The 21,010-nt window shown below is 44.0% G+C and overlaps 1 protein-coding gene across 1 annotated transcript; it reads left to right on the top strand.

Annotated features, from left to right (window-relative positions):
- Positions 1–21: 21 nt before the first annotated feature.
- EIF4E1B (eukaryotic translation initiation factor 4E family member 1B) lies at positions 22–19,820 on the top strand. Its single transcript, XM_048488058.1, has 7 exons — positions 22–243; positions 12,321–12,409; positions 17,572–17,667; positions 18,042–18,105; positions 18,495–18,608; positions 19,025–19,164; positions 19,495–19,820. Exons 1-7 carry the CDS (start codon positions 22–24, stop codon positions 19,607–19,609), a joined length of 840 nt encoding a protein of 279 aa, XP_048344015.1. The 3' UTR covers positions 19,610–19,820.
- The last annotated feature ends 1,190 nt before the right edge of the window (positions 19,821–21,010 follow it).

Here is a 21,010-nt window from a genome sequence, read left to right as displayed (position 1 = left end):
CTGCTGCTGCTGAATATTGCAATGAGCCACCGCGCGCCCTATACCGGCCCGGCGAGGGGATTTCATCATAGCGCGCAATCCGCGTTCCCCGCCCCTCCGTCCTGCCCGGATGCAACAGCGGGACCCCCGGCCTGGATAGCTGCCTGTCTGCCGCCCGGCGATTGGGGTGGGGCGTCTGAAAGGAGGGTGCAAGTCAGACCTTTCTGCCCCGGCACCACAGAAGGGACTGAGACTGATGGGCGAGTAAGCCAGAGCCTTGAACTTCTTAAAGGGGGAATAGGGGGCGAGCTTTGCACTTGCCCAACCAGCCAGGCACGTAGTCGCTGGTCGGCGATTAGGCTGGCACGTGGCTACGAAGCCAGAGGCCTTGCGCCCAGAAAATGCTCGTTCTTTCTGTCTTCACGCTAGAAAGCCATAGCAGACAAGTTGCTTCATATATTCTCGGCCCGGTAAATTCGACGTAAAATTATATTTTAAAATTAGATATTCACAGTTGAGACTTAATTAAAAATGCCGCCTCTTCAATCTCATCTGTGATGGCCACAAGTAAATAGGTTTTGCAAATTCCTGGGTAAATGTTGATTGTTACATGCCCATAGAATTGGTTTGAGCCTGTCTTCCTGCAAAAAATTGCCGAAAAGGGAGGTTACACATCACACAGAAAAAACAGTTTCTAAATCTGGACTGAACCATTTCAGGCTGCAGGTGGGAACAACTACTGGATCCCCCCCTCCTTCGCCTAGAAAACCAGCGCATGTTGAGGGGGGGGGGGGCGCGTTCATGCAAGCTTCCACTTGAAGGGATTCTGAAGATTCTGCCATGGCACAAACAGCTTTTTGGATAAGAGACTATTTAGATTGGGAAAATGGTACAGGACAAAGGATTAAGTGGACATGGTAAACAATATGTACAACAATATCTGCCACTGACAAGCTCTTGTGATAGGACAGAAGGCAACAGAAGGGGAATGTAAAACTCAAGATGGTAACTATTTAAAGCTTCAATACTAAACCCAGTTTGGTAAGGCTTTCTTCTGAATAAACATGCAAACAATTGGACAATTGAATAGCTAGGATTTATGCGTCAAGATTGAATTCTGCTTAATTTGAACCACAGCTCATGGACAGTTTCATAGTCTGTTTTCAGTGCCAAGACTATGAACTAATAAATAAGTAGATGGATAGATAGATTTCTTTTGTCCATGTGCAGAGTGCTTTGCTATAATACCAAGCTGCCACTGAAGTTATGTTCACATCTGGCATTATGAATCCTTTCCAAGTTAGATGACGGGACATCTTTTTATTAGATTAGATTAGACCAGTGGTTCCCAACCTGGAGTACCTGTACCCACAGGGGTACATGAAAAAATTATGCAATGGTTTTGCAAATATAAGGATACAATTTTAGGGAAATTGGTTGCTGAGGGGTACAGGAGTGGAAAAAGGTTGGGAATCACACTGGATTAGACCACTGAAAGCCGTGAAATACCTGTTATGAGTGTTGGAAGAAAGGGACTTTACGCTGTTTCCTGCCTCGTCCTACAGAGGGGTTTTTTACTAGCGAGCTAGTGGCTAGATAGGGACTTAGGAATTTGTCACCTTTACTCTATCATGCTGAGTCTATCCCTTTGATGTAGACCAGGGGTAGGGAACCTGCGGCTCTCCAGATGTTCAGGAACTACATTTCCCATCAGCCCCTACCAGCATGGCCAATTGGCCATGCTGACAGAGGCTGATGGGAATTGTAGTTCCTGAACATCTGGAGAGCCGCAGGTTCCCTACCCCTGATGTAGACTGATACTCTTAGGGACTTCCTCCCTTGCTTCCGCCTTCTTCTCGGAAACTCTCCATTACTCTTACCTTCACCATGCCTAGGGAGAGGATGTGTCTCCTACGCATCCGCCTCCATCCAGCTAGATTAGACTAGATAGTGAACCTATCTCTCCACCTTTCTATCCAGAATGGAGTTCACTAATAAATACTCTTTTTATTAGACTAGAAACTACAAATGACTCTGACTTTCTTTTGTGTCTGAAGTTCTCTCTAGCAAGCTCAACCACGTGTTCGTGCTAAGGTAAGCTTCCCTGTGTTTAGCCTCTGTGCCACTCTGCTACTTTTCAAGGGATACACACGCACCAGGTGTGGATCTTCCAACAATGAGGACCAACCACGTAACACTAAATAGTCTGTAAGTATCTGAGTTCTCTAGAACTCTTCATCAAACTGCATGTAACTGGATTATTACGCTACCATGAAAATAGGCATGGTTAGTGGTGCCATCAAGTCACAGCTGATTTATGGTAACCCAATAGGATTTTCAAGACTAGAGATGTTCAGAGGTAGTTTGCCATTGCCTGTCTCCACATTGCACTGGTTTTCCTTAGAGGTCTCCCATCCAAATACTTGCCAGGGTCAAGGCTGAGAGTGTGTGACAGGCCCAAGGTCACTCAACAAGTTTCCATGGCACGAGCGGGGATTTGAGCCTGGGTTTCCCGATCCTAGTCCGGCACCTTAACCACCACACCACATTAGCTCTCTAGGTTAGAGACTACTGAAACAAATAAAGCATAAATTTACTGTCATATAAAACTTCACAGAGAATCACTCACTGCAAGCATACATACTGTTCTAGAATGTTACTATGGCCTATTGCTAATACAGTTGCATTCTAGCCAAGGCAAACCCAAATGACTTGAAATAACAGTGAAACCTGCAGTGTGGATATGTAACCATAGTTAACAAACTGCTGGACAAACATCTGCACAAGCCTTTTCATCCTTGTAAACATTTTAAGAAAAGAAAAGTCTTCTAGGTTGCAGTCACTCAAGGGGGAAATCCCTGCTTAGTGAATTAAATATGCAACACACAAAACCCTGCGGCGACACAGGGTCTGTTGGTTCCGAGTAGATTTAATGACAGGTCTGCAAAAGCCCTTCTGAACTGAGGATGTGCTTGACAGACAGTACTTTGCAAAGCATCTAACATTACTGTTGCTGCTGCTTGTGATTTTAAGGGATTTTAATTTATATTGGTAATTTATAATTTGTTTTAAAATTTGTATCTGGATTTTTTGTTGTACACCACCCAGAGCCCCTTGGGGATTGAGCGGTCTATCAAATAATAATAATAATAATAATAATAATAATAATAATAATAATAATAATAATAATAATAATAATAATAATAATAATAATAATAATAATAATAATCACCATCATCATCATCCCCTCATGGGCACCCCCTTGTCATGGGGAAGGGGCTTGCGTGCTTCGATTACGTTGAGAGCTATGCTGGAGATAGTGTATTCTACCAGAAGGGGCTCCCATGCCAGACAGGTCTCAACTGAGAAACCAGACTCAGAGCGTCCACCAACCCATACAATATGGTGATAAAAACGAAAGATTATTCCATACCGCATTAGTCATCGCGTGGGTTAACAAGGGCCGCCTCGCATGCTGGGGTCCCTGGGCATGCGTCGACAAGTGGGCTACAAGTGGACCAACCATCCAAAAGAAAGAAGTATAGTGCACAAGAAAATCATGCCATCATGGCTTGTTATTACAACTCAGAGCCAGAAAAAAGAGGATACTTGAAGCGGATGTACGAACTGTGGAAACAACACTACCGAGATTTGAACATCACTGAGCAAAGACTGGCAGATCAAAGGCAATTCATCACACGGAATAAAGTCTTTACAGAGATAGAACTAGAAGAAATCCAGAAAAATTATGAAAAGAAAGCAACTGTAACATGAGACGAAAAACAGTACATAATTCAGAAACAACAGGAGAGATAATAATAGAACTGCAAGATGAAAACGTCAGCACAGGGGAGAAAATAATAGTACAACCTCCAGAGAAAGTCCCCATGACAGAAAAAAAAATTTGTGTGTGTGTCATTACCATATTATTCCATTTTCAACGTAACATACAATTGATGAGCTTCCGCAATTACATACCAATCTAAACCATAACATTTACTACCTTAATCTAATAATTATATTTATTTTATATTTCTATTATTTCTTATACTTCTTAAATTATATCTAAGATCACATATTTTTGTTTTAACTTCTCGATATGTTTAATCCATAATAATTATAAATTCTTAAATTTTTCATTCGTCTCCAACTTTTCGTATCCTGATAGTCTTGCTGTTTTAACTAGGTCCATTACTCTATGTTGCCACTCTAGTATCGAGGGAATTGTCTGCTGACGCCAATATCTAGCTAACATAATCCTAGCCACCGTTGATAGGTATTGAAATAGCGTTCTGTTTTCAGTTATTTGCCTATTGTCACACATTCCTAACAAATATAATTCAGGAGTGCATTTTATATTTACCTTTAGAATTTTTTGAATTTCCTTATGTACATCACACCAAAATTTCTTAACCTTTTTACATTCCCATAGCATATGATATAAACTTCCTATTTCCAACTTACATTTCCAACATTTGTTGGACGTACCGGTAAATTTAGCCAGTTGTTTTGGCGTAATGTACCACCTAAACCAAATCTTATACAGATTTTCTTTAATATCATTACTGATAATATTTTTAAATCCTGATTTCCATACTTTTTCCCATTTTTCCAGTGGGATTGTGTGTGACCAATATATCTGGCCCAATTTATCATATATTCTTTTACTACTTCGTCTTCCATATCTAAATCTATACATAGATTATACATCCGTTTAATTAGATGGTCATTTTTTTTCCAGAAGATTTAAGTAAAGTGTGTCTTCAAAACCTTGAGTCCACAGTGGAGTCGATTCTTTCTTTATGATGCTATACAGTTGTTGATACAGCCACCAATTCACTTTCCATCCAGCCATTTCTAATTCTATCCATCTGATAGAAAGACAGAAACAACTAAGGGAAAAGATCATTCACTATGGACAATCAAATGAGGAAAGACGCTAGGCGCCATCCTGAAAACACTAGGGCAGCACTTGAAACATCTTCGAATTGACAAAATTAACATTGGTCAAATTCAGAAGGCAGCCCTGCTGGGATCTGCACGAATACTACTCCGATAATTACAACTTCCTAGGCCTCTGGGTGAGGCCCGAATTGTAATGAAGGCCAACAACCAGCTAAAGATCCGGCAGCTGTGAAATCTACAACAACAACAACAATAATAATAATACTGTACCCCTAGAATTCTGAGAAGCAACACCAAATTCCTAATAAAACTAGTATGAAACTTGAGGGGGGCCCTCAGCCCTGTTTTTGAAACCCTCCCTGTCTCCTAATGCAGGCCTCCACAGTGAGATCCAGGAAGCCAAAGTACTGAGGACATGATTAGGTCTCAATTAGGACTTCCTCATTTTTTAAAAAGAGCTAAAATCAGTCAAAGGAGCCCCTAGATATGGATTGGGCTACAGTTTCCCCAGCCTTTGTTGCTACCCCAACCTTGCCTCAGAGCTGCTGTTACACTTTCCCCTGCAGTAGGAGACAACTGAGATCAGGAAAATGGCACACCAGTTTGTGCTCTGGACATTCTGAAGAGCTGTGGGAGATCCTAATCACCAAGTTTGGTCCCCAAAGAAGCAGCAAAGAAACAGGAGGCTTAGTTGAGGGGCCGTTTACTGCTGGCAGGCTGAACTGAGCTTGTCAAGATGCAAACTGTCAAGACCTTCCCTAACGAATGTGAATATATTCAATGACTGTGAAGATTCTGAGTGGGGAAAAGAGCAAAAACTGAAAAAACAAGTTAGGTCTTTATTTTTATTTTCTAGAGAAAATTTAAATAAATAATGAAAACCAGAATTTCTCATACAGTTTGAAAATGGACTAAACTTTTCAGAATTAATTTACAATTTAAGTTTAAAAAATCTTTCCAGAAAGGCTTGGCTTTATTGTACTTTTAAATAACTATAATTTATTCATTTTTTATTTTCAGGGTCACCAACCTTGGGCTGGAAAATTCCTGTGGAGGTATAGCCTGGGGAGGTCAGATTTTGGGGAGGAAAGGAACCTCAGCAAGCTATAATGTCATCCAGCAGGCATTTTCTCTAGCAGAGCAGATCTCTGCAATTTGGAGACCATGTGTAATTCCAAGAGATCTCCAAGCTCCTCCTGTGGAGGTTGACAATCCTACATAGCAATATACACTGACAGAACAAATATTTGAGTAAGCCACTACAGTATTTAAAATTGATCTGAAATAAGTTTAATCTAGGATGTTGTGGGTTTTCCGGGTTGTATTGCTGTGTTCCAGTAGCATTTTCTCCTGATGCTTCACCTGCATCTTTGGCTGGCATTTCTGAAGATACCAGCCACAGATGCAGGCGAAACGTCAGGCGAAAATGCTACTGGAACATGGCCATACAACCTGGAAAACCCACAGCCCCCTAGTGATTCTGGCCATGAAAGCTTTCGATGATGCACAAGTTTAATTATTCTCTAGTATTATATCTCTAGCCCATTCATCCAATTTATGATCAATTGTGATTCCATAATAAATAAATACATTTTGGGGCATATTAGCAAATGCTTTCTTAGCACATATCTATGTAGTCTAGAAATGCCTTCTGTAAAGGCAGGGGATCTCAAGGGGGAAAAATATCCTACCTTTCTTATACCCAAAGGCAACGAATGTCCCCTTACAACCCCATCCAACAGGCTGCGCACCTGGCTGCGGTGCTGTGGCTGCACCAGCTCACCTGCTCCCATGGAGGCTTCTTGGTGGCATGAGAAGGCTTGGAATGCAGAAATGCCTCCCTGCAGCCAGAAAGCCCTCATTAGCCTTAATGGACTAAAGGTGGTGTAAGTCCTAAGGGCCTCTGGCACAACAGGGCAACAACTATTACACTGACCGCCCCTGGACTGCTCACATTATGCTGGTGGCAGTGGGGGGAGCACAGAGATACTGGCATGGCATCCAGCATGGGGTGCCCCATCCCCCATTGTTTCCAATGGGAGGTAATAGGAGATGGGGCTACACCTTTGAGGGTTCATAACTTTGGACCCCCTGAACCAAACTTCACCAAACCTGGGTGGTATCATTAGGAGAGTCTCCTAAAGATACCCTAAAATGTTGGTGCTGCTAGCTTAACAAATGCACCCCTGACAGCAGGCATCCCCCAAATTTCCCCAGATTCTCCTTTTAAATCCACCCCCTTTGGGGTGTGTAATGCAGTTTGTAATTGAGTTCTTAATGTTTTTAATAGATGGTAGACTTTCATGATGTTTCACGGATTATATCCAAGCTAGCACTCAGATGTTCATGTGTTCACTCTGGTGCCTGTAGGTTATATGGAGAGGAGCATTCCCTGAACTCACTTTCCCTTCAGACTTCTTAAATGTAAGGAACACTCTGTGTTTGAAGCAGTTGCACTGTTGAAGGCTTTCACAGCCAGAATAAACTCGGTATTTCACCATGACACGCCTCTGAAGATTCCAGCCATAGATGCAGGTGAAACATTAGGAGCAAAAACTATCAGACCATGGCCATACAGCCCAGAAAACCCACGGCAGCCAGTTTGAAGTAATTACTTCTAAAAAAACTACAGATGGGAATTGTTCTCCCACGCGCAGTGTAAATTCCCCTTTTGATTAGAGAATGGTCTCTCTCTGACAAAACTCTTCCTAAGTCAGTTCCCTCATTACCAACCACTCTGTCCAAAAAATAAACTAGCTGTGCTCTAAGAACTTGAGCTAGATATTGTTCTCTCCTTAGAAGATAATTTCCTTCATGGCAAGAGCATGGCCCCCCTTTCAGTGGTGTACCTTCACTAGGGCTTGTCCTGGGTGCCTTGCCTCCCTGCCCCCAGCCAAACTCTGGCTGTACTCCTCCCCCCATGAAAAAAAATCAAGAAACCAGTCTACAAAGTGGGAAGGGGCTTGCAGGTCAGTCAGTCAGAGAGAGAGAGAGGGAGGCAGTGATCCAGCCCTGTATTGCTCTTGGGGCACCACATGGCCCGATGGCTGGAGAAGCGCTGGCCCAAGAGCAGCTCAGGGCCAGATTGCTCCCTCCCTCTACCCCTCCGACTGATATACAAGCTGCCTCTCCTGGACAAACAGCCTCCCACTTGGTGCTGGTGGCTTCCGCTTGGCACTTCACAGACCAGTGCTGGCATAATACTGGTGCAAAGCACCAAGCAGATGCCATCAGTGCCAGTCTGCGAAGCAGGGGGCAGCTCATCATCCAGGAGAAGCAGTTCGTAGGTCAGTCAGAAGGAGAGTGGGAGGGAGCAATCTGGCCCTGCACTGCTCTTGAGGCAGCAGCGATGGGACTTCTCCAGTGGTGCTTGCAGGTCAGTTGGCCCTAGTTTGCCTGGCCTGAAGGGGGGGAGGGGACAGGTGGTCAAAATGTGCCCCCCAGGCAACCCAGGCGAATGGCACCAGGGTCATCTGTCCCCTCTGACTCCCCTAGATAAACTAGTTCCCCCTTTCCCCAGCACTCTCCTACCCCCAATGCTGTGCTGGTTTTTCACAAACACTAAAGACATCTCATCTCCCTGGAACTCAGACTCCACCCACTCCCAGCCTGTCACTCACAGACTCAGATTTTGTGAGGTGTTATCTCTTTAGATTTAGGCTTTTCTGCCTCTGCCTGCTTTTTAGGTCCGTCGTACCTTTCTTCCATGTGCAAAGAAAATGAGCCCATGTGGTGTTTTGTTGGAACTGGGAACACCAGGGTTAAATGCCATAAATCTCTCTAGCCATATTATTCCTAAACAGAGTCACACTCTCTTAAGACAACTGATATAAATGGATTTAGAAGGTTCTAACTTTGTTTCTAACTGCATTGTAAATGGTTCTATTAGGAATGAACTGAGTAGTAAAAATGTTTGGCTATTTCTGATATCATTACTACTTTCCTCCTTAGTTGCTGTTGAAACAGAGGCTGATGCTTTTCTGGCATAACTCCTATGGCTTCATGTGGAAATTCAACAGATGATGCATTTTCTCAATGGAGATTAAATCAGGGAAAGCATCACCTACTGAATTCCCTGTTGTGCTGCTGTTAAAAACCTTCTCCTTAGCCTTGCCAGAAAACATGGCAAGTCAGTCTCAAATGAAGTCATTTTATTTTCCAGATTCAATTGAAATTCCATTCATATGTGGAGACTTTAATATAAGTTTGGCTTTAGGTAGGCTTTTTCTAGAAACAGTCTCCCTAGAACATTCTGTTGCATAATGGGACCTCTGAGACATTCTGATGTTACCATATGGAAGGCATTTCATTTGCAGCACAGAGGTTGCAAAAGCTCAAAATGGCCTCTTTTCACAGAGTAAGTGCTGTTAAGGCAGAGGCTGCAAATCAAGTCTATATCTAGTGGCAATCTTCAACTCCAGCTACCAGGTGCTTCTTGTTTTATAAAACAAGCCAGGAGTCACAAGGGATTATGGAAGGAGGGCACACTTTGGAAATCACTATCACACATCTCTGTGATTCCAGGATACTAAGAGGCTGAGCAGTTTCTCCTCCCACGTTTCTCCTTTATCAATTTAGGGCCAACATTCCTTATCTTCTCCCCAAGCTCAGGCTTTTCATGGGGGGAGGGGGTCCTCTGTCCATGTCACTTGGCCAGTTCCCTAAAAATGTAGATTATGTAATGTCCACCAGGACAATCCATCTGACATCCTTTCTTTTTTTGTTATTGTGGCAAAAGTGACTACATTCCTTACTTCCTAGGCCCTTTTCAGCCTATCTGTTGTGTTTCAACCATTAGGGGGAGACAGATGTACTTGCATGTAGTCGGGCCTTTGAAGGCAAGAGGAAAAGGAGGGCTGGAGGACTTTAACAAGTAAGGCTTCTCTTGGGGTGTTGTGAAGGGGGCCTTTGGTATAAAAGGACATCTGAAGCAGTCAGTGTCCAGGAGGGTAGCAGTAGAGATGGTGAGTGATTCTCCCTGCCCTGTATAAGTCACAGCTGTTGTTTTCCTAAACAATTGTTTAAGTCTTTTTTAACTTTCAAAAGTCCTATTGACTTGGAAGAAGAAGAAAGGTGAGGTTAGGTTAGGTTTAATAGTGTTGTTCTGTTGGGTTTTTTTTAATCTGATTAATTTGTCCAGGGTTTGTTTTTTTTAGTGTAAAGTTGTTTTTTCCTCACTAAAGTTGCAGTTCTGTGTTTGTTTGTGTGAAAATAAATAGTCATTTTTGGGGACCATAACCCATAAACCGGGCAGTATTTTGCTGAGGCTTGGTGGGTGGAGGGGTGGGGAAGGAGGAGGCAGGGGTGAGGGTTAAGTTTAGCGAGTCTACGCTAGTGATGATGAGAGAAACTGCTTGTTGAATAGGCCTCCCCCATATAAGAGGGCTGCCTATAAGGATATCAGTCATTGTTTTGCATGACTGAGGGGGAGGAAACCTTCACCTTCTGATCTTTTGTTTACAGCTTAACTGTTAAAGGCAGAAATGTGTGTGTGTGTGTGTGTGTGTGTGGGTGGGGGGGGGGGAGTTTCAGAATTAGATATCCGATATATTGTTTCTACTAGCATTGTTATTCCCCAAGGGACTAAGCTGTTTGGTTTGTTTTTTTGGTGGATGTATGTATCCTATTCTCCAGGCAGGTGAGAATAACTGATATGGTGTCAGATTACCTTTTACCACGGAATGATCTGTTAAACCGACAAGGACTTTATCTGCCTTTGTGGTGTTTAAGAGACCATGCAAAGCTGAAATAATCAGGTTGTTTTTTTAAGTGGAGAAGAGTCAACAGCTGCCCTTTGTAGTTTTATGCTGTGTTTGCTATGGATGGCATTTCTTTTGTGTACTTTTTAGTTCCCCTGTGTGATGGGTCTTTCCTTTTTGTTGTAAACTGCCTTGAGTCCTAAGTGGTTAGTAGAAAGATGAATTATAGCTATTTTAAATAAGTGGCTTTTATTGATGCATCTGACTGAGCAATTAGCAAATTACTAGAAATTAGAACCCACATACAGCCTGCTGTTCCAGACCATTGGCCCATCTACTCCTGGATGCTGTTTCACACAATAACCAATCAGTTACCCTGGAGGGCCAAACAAACAGGACACAGAGGTGAAGGCACTTCCCTGCTATTGCTTGCTAGCTCTGTATTCAGTGGTTTGCTGCCTCTGTGGATAGAGGTTTCCCTAAGTCACCATTGCTAGTAGCCATTGATAAACCTCTCCTACCTGAATCTAGTCCCCTTTCAAAGCTAGTTATATGGTTGTGACCATCATTACCTTCACTGACAGTGAATTCTGCAGATTAAATACTTCCTTTTGTCTGTCCTCAGCCTATTACTCAACAACTTTATTGGGTGCCACTGAGTTCGAATATTATGAGACAGGGAGAAAAAGTTCCTTTATTTTACCCCATGTATAGTTTTATAAGACTTTATCGTGTCTCTCCCCCCCCCCCCCCCCACGGTATTTTGTTCTTAGATTGAAAAGTCCCAGATACTCTGCCTTTCCTCATAGGAAAGGTGCTCCAACCTTGTAATTGTCTTGGTTGTCCTCATTCAGTTATTTCAGCTCTGCAATATCCTTGTTGAGATATGGCAACCAGAACTGCACACAGTATTTTAAATGAGGCTATACCAAAGCTCTATACATGGGCATCACAATACTGGCTGTTTTATTTTCAGTACATTTCCTAATAATTTCTAGCATGAAAAGATCCCCATGGTAATTCTCCTTATGCGCTTCTTTCCTGTGACACCTATATTTCTAGCTCTGCTTTGTTTTCCTTGAGAGCATTGCCACAATATCCTGTGCCTTAGCGTGGTTTCACCATTTTAATTAAATCTGCCTTGAGTCTTGGTGAGGAAGGCAGACTATAAACAAAGTAAATAAAAATAGGATTTCCAGCGAGGTAGCTCTGCTAGTCATTTGCAGCCAAAACAAAACAAGCGTTTTGCAATGCTTGACTAACACATTTTTATTCTAGCATAAATTCTTGTAGACTGAACTCCTTTTCTCAGATGTATCAGAGGAAGCAGGTGCTAGTCCACAGATGTTTCTGCAGGAATAAAAATGTGCTAGTTGTTAAAATACTGCAAAGCTTGTTTTATTTTTTCCTCTTATAGGTACTGCCAACTCTTTCTTTTTTGGGGGCGGGGGGTGGGATAAAGCTGTGAGCAGTTCCAGTGTCTGTGCAGTTTATTCTTTTTCTGAGAGGGCATGCTGGAATGGAGAGCTTTTTGGAGGCTTACTGAATGTTTATTTTGCTAGTTGGGGAAACCTTTAATCCAAAACACTTCTGCCACTGAAGAAAAGTACCTGTACAAATGTGAAGTACCTCTACTTTCCCTTTCTCTCATTTACTGTGACTGCAGGGACAATCCTTCTGTTTGTTTTGTGTTTGTGTTCCTTGTTTTGACATGTTATCCACTCATGCAAATGTCAGGCCAGCGCAAGGGAAGAGCAGCGAAAATGCAAGGCCAGGAGAGAGGAGGTGACTGTGGAACGCTTCAGGAAACATCCTCTCCAGAACAGGTACAGGCTGAGCAGTTGAAGGTTTCTCAAAACAGGGGACCCACAAGTGCTTGCAGGGTGCATCTTAGTCCCCTCCCCCACTATTTCCTCTTTCTCTTCTGTGCCAGTTCCAATAGTCTATCCCCTCTTTCTGCTTCCTTCCCTCCCCGCTTTTGCCATCTTCAACGTTCCCTCGTTCACTCTCCCTGACAGCCCTATCCAGGAAACATTACTTTGGCCTGCTTCCTTCTCTCATTCTCACCCACCAACCCACCTTTAATTTGCCCACATCTTCAGTTATATTTATTTATTTACTTCATTTATACCCTACCTTTCTCCACAATGAGGATTCAGAGCAGTTTATAGAATGCTCCTCTCCTCCACTTTATCCTCACAACAACCCTGAGAAGTGATTAGGCTGAGAACGCGTGATTGGTCCAAAGTCACCCAGTGAGTTTCCATAACAGAGTGAGGATTCGAGCATGAGTCTCCCAGATTCTATTCTTAAACTTCAACCATTGCACAACACTGATTTCTGTGAGATGGCTTCTGTTGAACAGTTGCAAGCAGCCAATAGCAAGCAGCCAAGCTAGGTGAGCCTTTTACTGATAGAAACCAAGTCTTGTAGCTTGACATGTATGAAAAGCCTTTTTTTTTCCTGAGGAGATGCCTACAACCACTTAAGATTTTTGGGATCTGGGTTCATTTTGAACTATAAACCTTCCTCTCAGTTTCCAGATGCTGTACAGGTAGCTAGTGTATAAGAGTTAGGGTCACTGCTGTGTGGTAAGCTTTGTGATGCACAAGATTATTGAGATCATTGAGGGTGGATTAATATATAAGCAACTAAGATTTTTAAATATTTTTCTACAGACTTTTCCACAGTGTTTTCAGGCTCAACCAGATTTGTATTAACTAGTCACTAGGTTGGATCTTCTCTCAAGCACAGGATTCCCCCCAAACCAGCCTATCTTTTGCCTAGAGTCATACTAAGGTCTGCTCATCACGAGATACAGGCCTAACAAGCACTCTCTTCTCTTGCACTACCAGGTAGGGCTCCCCTTCACTCTGTCTACCCTTTCTCCAGAGCCAGATCTGAGCTGTCACTGCTGTGTCCCTGAGGCAGAACTCTACTCCTTTTCCAGTGTTCCCTCCAAAATCTCATTCCCCTGAAGAGGTTTGTCCCCACTTGTGAGATGGTTGCAGCACTCCTGTGGGTTCATCTGAGTGGCTCATTTTTTTCTGCAGGGGAAGTACAGCTTTCTGTCTGTCACAGCATGGTTGCCCACCAGAGGCCAGTAAGGAGATTTTTTCCCTTAAAGCTACATGCACTACTACTATTCTGTTTTTAACCATTTCAGATGTTGTGGGTTTTGTTTTTTGTAAGCCTGGGACTTTTTCATGTTTGTGGGAAGATTTGTCTTGTGTTCAAGACTCCAGTCTCTGGATTTCAGTATCCACAGATTTTGCCACACTGAGAGTCAGACCGATTGGTCTGCCCCAGTGCAGTTTTGCTATCTTAGATTTCCTGGATTAATGGCTGTTTTTCTCATGAACCTGAAATGTCTTGGTTATATGCATCCAAATGCAACTAGAGAAGAGTATGTACTCAGCAGATATGTATTGCTTTGTTTGCTTTCATTAAATGTTTTATAGGCCACTGTGTATCATTTGAGTGACCACTGTCTCTTGAAATCCTGATGCTAGTATAAATTCCAGATGTGTTGCATAGAATTGCATCCAAAAAGTGTTATGTCTTCAAATGTAATAGTAACATTTTCTGTTGCTTTTTTTACCGCTACAGGCAAACCCCACCTGAAATCATCTGGGGAGGAGGGGAGGGGTTGTTTCCCCTTTACTTGTGGCTGGAATGGTTTTCTCTATCTGCAGTGCAAAACCATCCATCCACCCTAGTTGCCCTTGAACTGCCATCTCTCTAGTGCAGGGGTAGGGAACCTGCGGCTCTCCAGATGTTCAGGAACTACAATTCCCATCAGCCCCTTTCAGCATGGCCAATTGGCCATACTGAAAGGGGCTGATGGGAATTGTAGTTCCTGAACATCTGGAGAGCCGCAAGTTCCCTACCCCTGCTCTAGTGGGACCACTCCTCTTCAGGGCCAGTTCTCCACACAAGAGGCTGTTTAGGGAGGAAGGCAGTGCTGCACCTGAGGGGCCTGGTTTTCTCCCCAGTATGTCTGGCAGTGCAGAGGAGGCAATGAGCAATGGTCTACCATACTTATCACTGTTCCTTTCCACATATAGACAAGCGTGTGTAATTTCCTTGCTGCAGTACAGGGCAGTGGCAACGGCACTTCCACGTGGCTCACTTCCCCTAGTTCCCTGCCCAGTACTCTGTCAGCAGCCAATCCCCCCTCCCACACACACCAAAAAATCCTAGGGCTTCTTCACTTTTGTCAAAAATCAACAACTAGATATTGCTATAGCAAAATGATGCTAAAATGACCTTTGAATTCACATAGATCACTTTGGAAAGTCTCTAGCCACTGCAATGATCTGCTACATGTGGGACTGGGAATATCCACATGGCACCCTTCCAGGCGTTGCTGTGATCTTTGCTGTGAAACTTTGCAGTAAAGTCAGTTTGGGAAAGATTGGAGAAAAGCCAAAGAAACCCTGGAAGATGCAGATATGTACCATGATGCTGCGGGGGGGGGGGGGGGGGGGGGAGGGGAGGGGGAGTTTCCTGCTTACCCAAAGCATTGAACCCTAAGCAAGAAACCTGTGTGGAAGTGGTCATTGCTGCCCGGATCTGTGCCAGGGGCTAGGTGTGTGTGAGCCTGTGTGCCATTGCTAGTGACACTGGGCTAGGCTTGCTCCCCACTGCCAGTGGAATGGGAAAGGAAATCTGCATCTCTTCCTTGAGGTGATTAAATGCCTCCAACTGTCTGCTTATTTATTTCCTTCATTTATGCCTCAACTTTCTCCCAACCAGAGCATAAATGAGCTTACATTGTCCTAATCTCTGTTTTATCTTTTTTAAAAAACCCTTGTGAAGTAGGTTTGGCTAAGAGAGGGTGACTGGCCTAAGGCCACCCAACCAACTTCCATGACACAGCGGGGATTTGAACCTGTGTCTTCCAGATTCTAGTCTGACAATCTAACCAGTATATCCAGACTGAATGTCTGGATCTTACATTCATTTTGACCAATCTTCCCTTTCTGACATGAAAGTAATCCCTATATGACTTGTGCCTGATGGAGAATATTACTGGAAACTTCTTCTCTCATCTCCTCTCTACCCAAGAGGAGGAGTTGAGAGAAGGCACTGAATTGCAATGGCTGCATAAAATCCACCATGTGTTTCCTGCAAGTTCTCTTTTATTCATGTGTGAACATACATGCTACGAAGAACTGACCTGAGCATGGAACAGCAGCACCCCCTTGCCACCATTAAGAAAGAGCAGATCTCTGACTTGTGGGCATTGTGGGCCAGTAGAGGCGTTCCTCCCATTGGGCAAAGTGGGCAGCTGTCCAGGGCGCCACCTTGTGGTGGGCGACAAAATTGCAGATTCATTTGTGGGGGATTTTGTATTTTCAGTGTTTTTTCCCGTTTTTGGCCTGCAGATTTTAGGCTAGCAGCACCAAAAATTTCAGGGATTTTTTGGGAGACTCTCCTGATGATACGCCCCAGGTTTGGTGAGGTTTGGTTTAGGGAGTCCAAAGGTATGGACTCCCAAAGGGAGTGCCCCCATCCCCCATTGTTTCCAATGGGAGCTAATAGGACATGGGGGCTACACCTTTGATGGTCCATAACTTTGGACCCTCTGAACCAAACTTCACCAAACCTGGGTGGTATCATCAGTAGGGTCTCACAAAGATACTCTGAAATTTTGGTGCTGCTATCTTAATAATTGCACCCCTGACAACAGGCACCCCCTAAATTTCCCCAGATTCTCTTTTTAAATCCACTCCCTTCCTGCCAATGTTTGTTTTCTTTCTTTCTTTTATTCTCTCAATGCCCAATAAAGGTTGTTGTTGTTGTTGTTGTTGTTATTAAATCCACCCCCTTCGGAATGGATTTAAAGGGAGAATCTGAGGTCTCCAGTTTTAACATTGAAAGGGAGAATCCACCCCAAAATAGCATCACTTTCAATGTTGTTTAAACTGGGGATCCCAGATTCTCCCTTTAAGGTGGATTTAAAAGGAGAATTTGGGCTCTCTAGTTTAAACACCATTGAAAATGATGCTGTTTGGGGGTGGATTCCAGCATCACTTGTTTAAACTAGGGAGCCCAGATACTCCTAGGGTCCCCAGTTTAAATAACATTGAAAGTGATGCTGTTTCCTCTAATTGGGGGGACTGGATACAACACTATAAAATGTTTTTCATAGCAGTAATAAAACATTTTGAAAGCATTTTGAAAATGTTTTCCAAAAATTATTTCTGTTGTGTGGCATAGCCCATTGCTGTGTTCAGATTTGTGAGTTGGGGCATGTTCTATAATGTGATGGTGACTTTGAAACGACCTGGTGAAAAAAATCATTGTTTGGTCACGGTGGGGGAGGGTGGCCACCCGTGGGGGGGGCATCAAACTCAGGTTTTGCTTAGGGCTCCAGTTTGCCTAGGTACGCCTCTGTGGGCCAGGGTATGTTTGCCCATAGCCTGAGTGCTTGGCTGTTTCCGCACGGGCGGAATCCAGCATCCCAGGGATGCTAAAAACAGCATCCCTGGGGAGGGGTTTGCACGAGAGGCACAAAGCCGCTGTTTCCGAACCTCGCTCCCTGAGCAAGGTTTTCGGAAACAGTGGCTTCCAAACGCTGCCATGCGAACGGCAGTGGCTGAAAGGCGCCATTCCCCCCCTTTCCCGAACGCCTTACCGTCCCCCCGACCTTACGGTGCGTCACCCAGGCCAAGGGACATGCCCCCCCCCGCCCTGCGACTCCAGAGCTGTTGTGCAGGGCAGGGGGGCGTGTCCCCTGGCCTGGGCGATGCACCGGAAGGTCGGAGGGATGGTAAGGCATTCGGGCGACGCCGCAGCCTCTGCGCAGGCTGCACCGTCTTCATTGCCCCTACCAGGACCGTTCGTGCGAACGGTCCTGTGGGGGTGCGTTGCCGTCATATACGCCGATGCACCCCCTGAGCTTGGCCGTGCGGAAATGGCCCCTGTGTAAAATGAGTGCTTATAGCTGGTATTCATTGATGTTGTCTTCTGACCTTCACAGATGGGTCTTGTGGTTCTTTAAAAATGGCAAGAGCAAGACATGGCAGGAGAATTTGCGACTTGTCACCAAGTTTGACACTGTGGAAGACTTTTGGGCGTGAGTGCGTTTCACTCTTCTTGCTGTTAGTATTCCTGAACCTGACAGTCACTAATTCAGTGTGTGGAATTCAGCTGCTGTATATGTTTGCATGTAGCTGTGCAAGTATATGCTAAAAATGAAACATGCAGTATATTTTAAAACAAATTAGATATAATTGCAAACTGTAGGGAACTCCCAGTGGACCACATTTCCCTGCAGCATGTACTTCTTTGTTTTTGTGGAAAGCTCTTAAGAATATTTTCAGGGGTGTGTTGTGTTGCTACTTGAGGGACGTTCCTGCCATCTTTTTACGGGGTAGTGATCTCCGTGGGGAGTCATGTACTATTCACTTTTTCCATACTATGTCTGTCTCCTTCCCCTTGAGTCTGCAGGCTGTACAGTCATATCCAGCTTGCCAGCAAACTGACCCCAGGCTGTGACTACTCCCTTTTCAAGGTAAGGTAACTTTAAGCATTCATCGCTGACCCCTCTCTCTGTTCAGTTGTATTGTGTGAGTGTCCTGAGGGCATGCTGAGCAGAAAAGACTCGTTCAGTCTGCAGTCAGAAGGCACTTTTTTTTCTTATTGGCTGAGCTGTGCCATTCACCACAGTGCTCTGCCTGGCCTGCTGGGGGTCCAGCATCTCATAACTTTATGTAGCAGCTGTGCGGATTATTATTATTATTATTATTATTATTATTATTATTATTATTATTATTATTATTATTATTATTATTATTAATTCAATTTGATAAACTGCTCTACCCCCGGAGGGCTCAGGGTTGTGCCATATGTATGAATTGCCTGTCTTGAGATAGTGAGGACTCCTTGTTGCTTTCCTGATAGGATGGCATTGAGCCTATGTGGGAAGATAACCGGAACAAGCGGGGTGGCCGTTGGCTTATTGCACTGGCCAAGCAGCAGCGGCATACAGAGCTTGACCATTTCTGGTTAGAGACAGTAAGTAAGATGTGTGTGTGTATGTTCATACACACAGGTCATCACGGGTTCCTGCCTGTGTTTCTGTTCTGGGTTTAAGCACTGTTCTTTCACTCATGTACAGACAAAACTAATCCTTCCTTCAGTAGTTATCTCCCAAAACCATGGTGCTTCATGGGATGTAAGGTGGCTTGGTAACTTGATAACTTGGGAAGGTGGGCAGAAAAGGCTATATGGTGTCCTTCTGCCCATGCAAGTTTTCCTTCCTTGTATAAGCAACCAACCCATCCCTCTTTCCCCAAAGGATGTAGCTTCTTTCCCCCTTGGTTAGGGCAAGCTGTTCAAAGACCCCTTAAGGCCAACGTTTTGCCCACTTCACCTGTGTATACTGAGATCTGAGGTTCCCTGTAATTCCTGGTTTTTTTAAAATCCTGTAGCTGCTGTGTCTGATTGGAGAGATGTTTGATGATTACAGTGATGATGTCTGTGGAGCTGTCATCAACATCCGCGGCAAGGGGGACAAGATTGCAATCTGGACCCGGGAGGCAGAGAATCAAGATGGCGTCACCCACATTGGGTAAGAGGCTATTCCCTCTCCTCAGCTGTTTATGTTTTTATTGATTTTTGCATTTTATATCCTTCTCTCCCCTCTGCATTTGTCAGTGGAGTGTGAGACAATGACTTAGGAGGGATATGTCAGCCTTCTTCCAGCAGGTGGAATATATCCCAATGATCAAATGTGAAATGAGGGGTTGAAATGAGAATGAGTGGTTGGCTTAAAAATGAAATTAATTTTTTTTAAGTATTGCTTGACTGGGAGGGATTCTGGGGGTGCTAAATGGTAGCTACAGGAAAGTAAGGCTGTTGTCAGCAGGCTGATTTCAACAGAATATTTATTTATTTGCAGGCGTGTGTACAAGGAGCACCTGGGTCTGTCTTCCAAGGTGGTGATTGGCTATCAGGCTCATGCAGACACAGCCACCAAGAGCGGTTCCCTCATGAAGAACAAATTTGTGGTGTGAGCAGCTGTGATAGAGCCTCACGGCTGGCAGGATCTCTGCGGGGAGGGTCTGGATAGGAGGGAGATGGAGATGGGTGGGGTGGGTATATAGGATAGCAATTGTGAGTGGTGATATAACTTTGCTCTGTTCTCGAGAAACTAAACTTTTGCACCCTAACGCTTATACTCTTTTCTCTGTCCAGGGGTGGGGATTTGTGGAAGTTAATAATCATTGTCCTCAAAATTATTTCTGTTGGCTTCCTTTGGACTGATCAGGGTTACCAGGAGTGGGATCTCTTTGTGGGTGAGGCTATACATTGCTTACCTCCCTGTCCAGACACTTGGGTTGAATGACAATTTGCTAGCTGAATAGTAGATGTGCTGACGTTCTCTTCCCCCACTGCAAATGAGTTCTCACCTGACAAATAAGGAACTCGGTTCTGTTTTTGGTGAGAAGACGCATCTTCTATTTTCTAGCACAAGGTAAAACATTTCCCACTCATAGGTAATTTTTCCCTAAACTTCTGTATGTCAGAAAGAAATGGAGGAAGTAATGCAAGACCAACTTAATGCAAGCATAACTTTTATGTCACTTGTAGGCCCCACTGCCTGCCTTGCTGGAGGTGGTATGCAGTATTTCTCTAGTGTAACCTGCCTTTTGGGATGGCTCTCACTGAGCACAGCAGTTGCTGGATTGGAGGGGTTTCTGGCCCCATCTTTTTCTCTGAAATCCTTTCTTGACTAATGGTTTGCTACGCAACTGATTTGAAAATCAATGAAGCTACTTTCTGGAAGTGACCTCCCTAGAGACTTGACATCTACAGAAGGGTGGCAATATCCATGGCTAGTAATAGACAAGATGTTCCTGAAGTATGCTATAAGTGAAGCCATCTGCAGGAAAAGTGGTTGAAAATCAAGTTTAAAAGTGGACCTGGAGCTGGCAACGTTATTTATTCCTCAACTCATGTTATTCAAATAGCCATCCATCTAGCTTCTTCCTGGCAATTGGGCAAATTATCATCTCTGCGGGCAGTTTGAACACTTTATGGCTCTCCTCTCTGGGAAAGAGGTTTGTGGACCTCTAGGTAAGCTTCAAATAAGCTTATGTCTCCTGGGCATGACAAAGGGTGGGTTGATTAGGTAACTGGAGAAGTTCACAACAAATCCCATGTTTGCTTATAGCAGTAATAAGTGCCAGTACTAAAGCTATTATTAGCCTTGATCATAACAGCCATGAATGGGCTTCTACTAACCACTGAATATAGAAGAAGGCCTAGCTCAATCCTGCTGTATGTTTCCTATCTAAATTTGTTCAGAGGAGTTGGCAGGAGCTGTGACAGCTCCGGAGTTTTGATGGATCTTGAATGGAGGCTTCAGGCTGCATCCAAAGTGTATGAATGCTAATCTGTCCTAACAACTGAAG

This window comes from Sphaerodactylus townsendi, linkage group LG03 (genome assembly GCF_021028975.2).
Source record: "Sphaerodactylus townsendi isolate TG3544 linkage group LG03, MPM_Stown_v2.3, whole genome shotgun sequence".
Lineage (NCBI taxonomy): Eukaryota > Metazoa > Chordata > Lepidosauria > Squamata > Sphaerodactylidae > Sphaerodactylus > Sphaerodactylus townsendi.
Note: the sequence above shows the minus strand (reverse complement) of the source record. Positions and strands in the feature narration are given on the sequence as shown.

Excerpts from the sequence above, each read along its gene's own strand:
- EIF4E1B (XM_048488058.1), top strand. The coding sequence starts at position 22 with ATGAGCCACCGCGCGCCCTATACCGGCCCGGCGAGGGGATTTCATCAT. Across the intron at positions 17,668-18,041 it reads ACTGTGGAAGACTTTTGGGC|GCTGTACAGTCATATCCAGC; the intron begins GTGAGTGCGTTT and ends TTGAGTCTGCAG. Across the intron at positions 18,106-18,494 it reads GTGACTACTCCCTTTTCAAG|GATGGCATTGAGCCTATGTG; the intron begins GTAAGGTAACTT and ends CTTTCCTGATAG.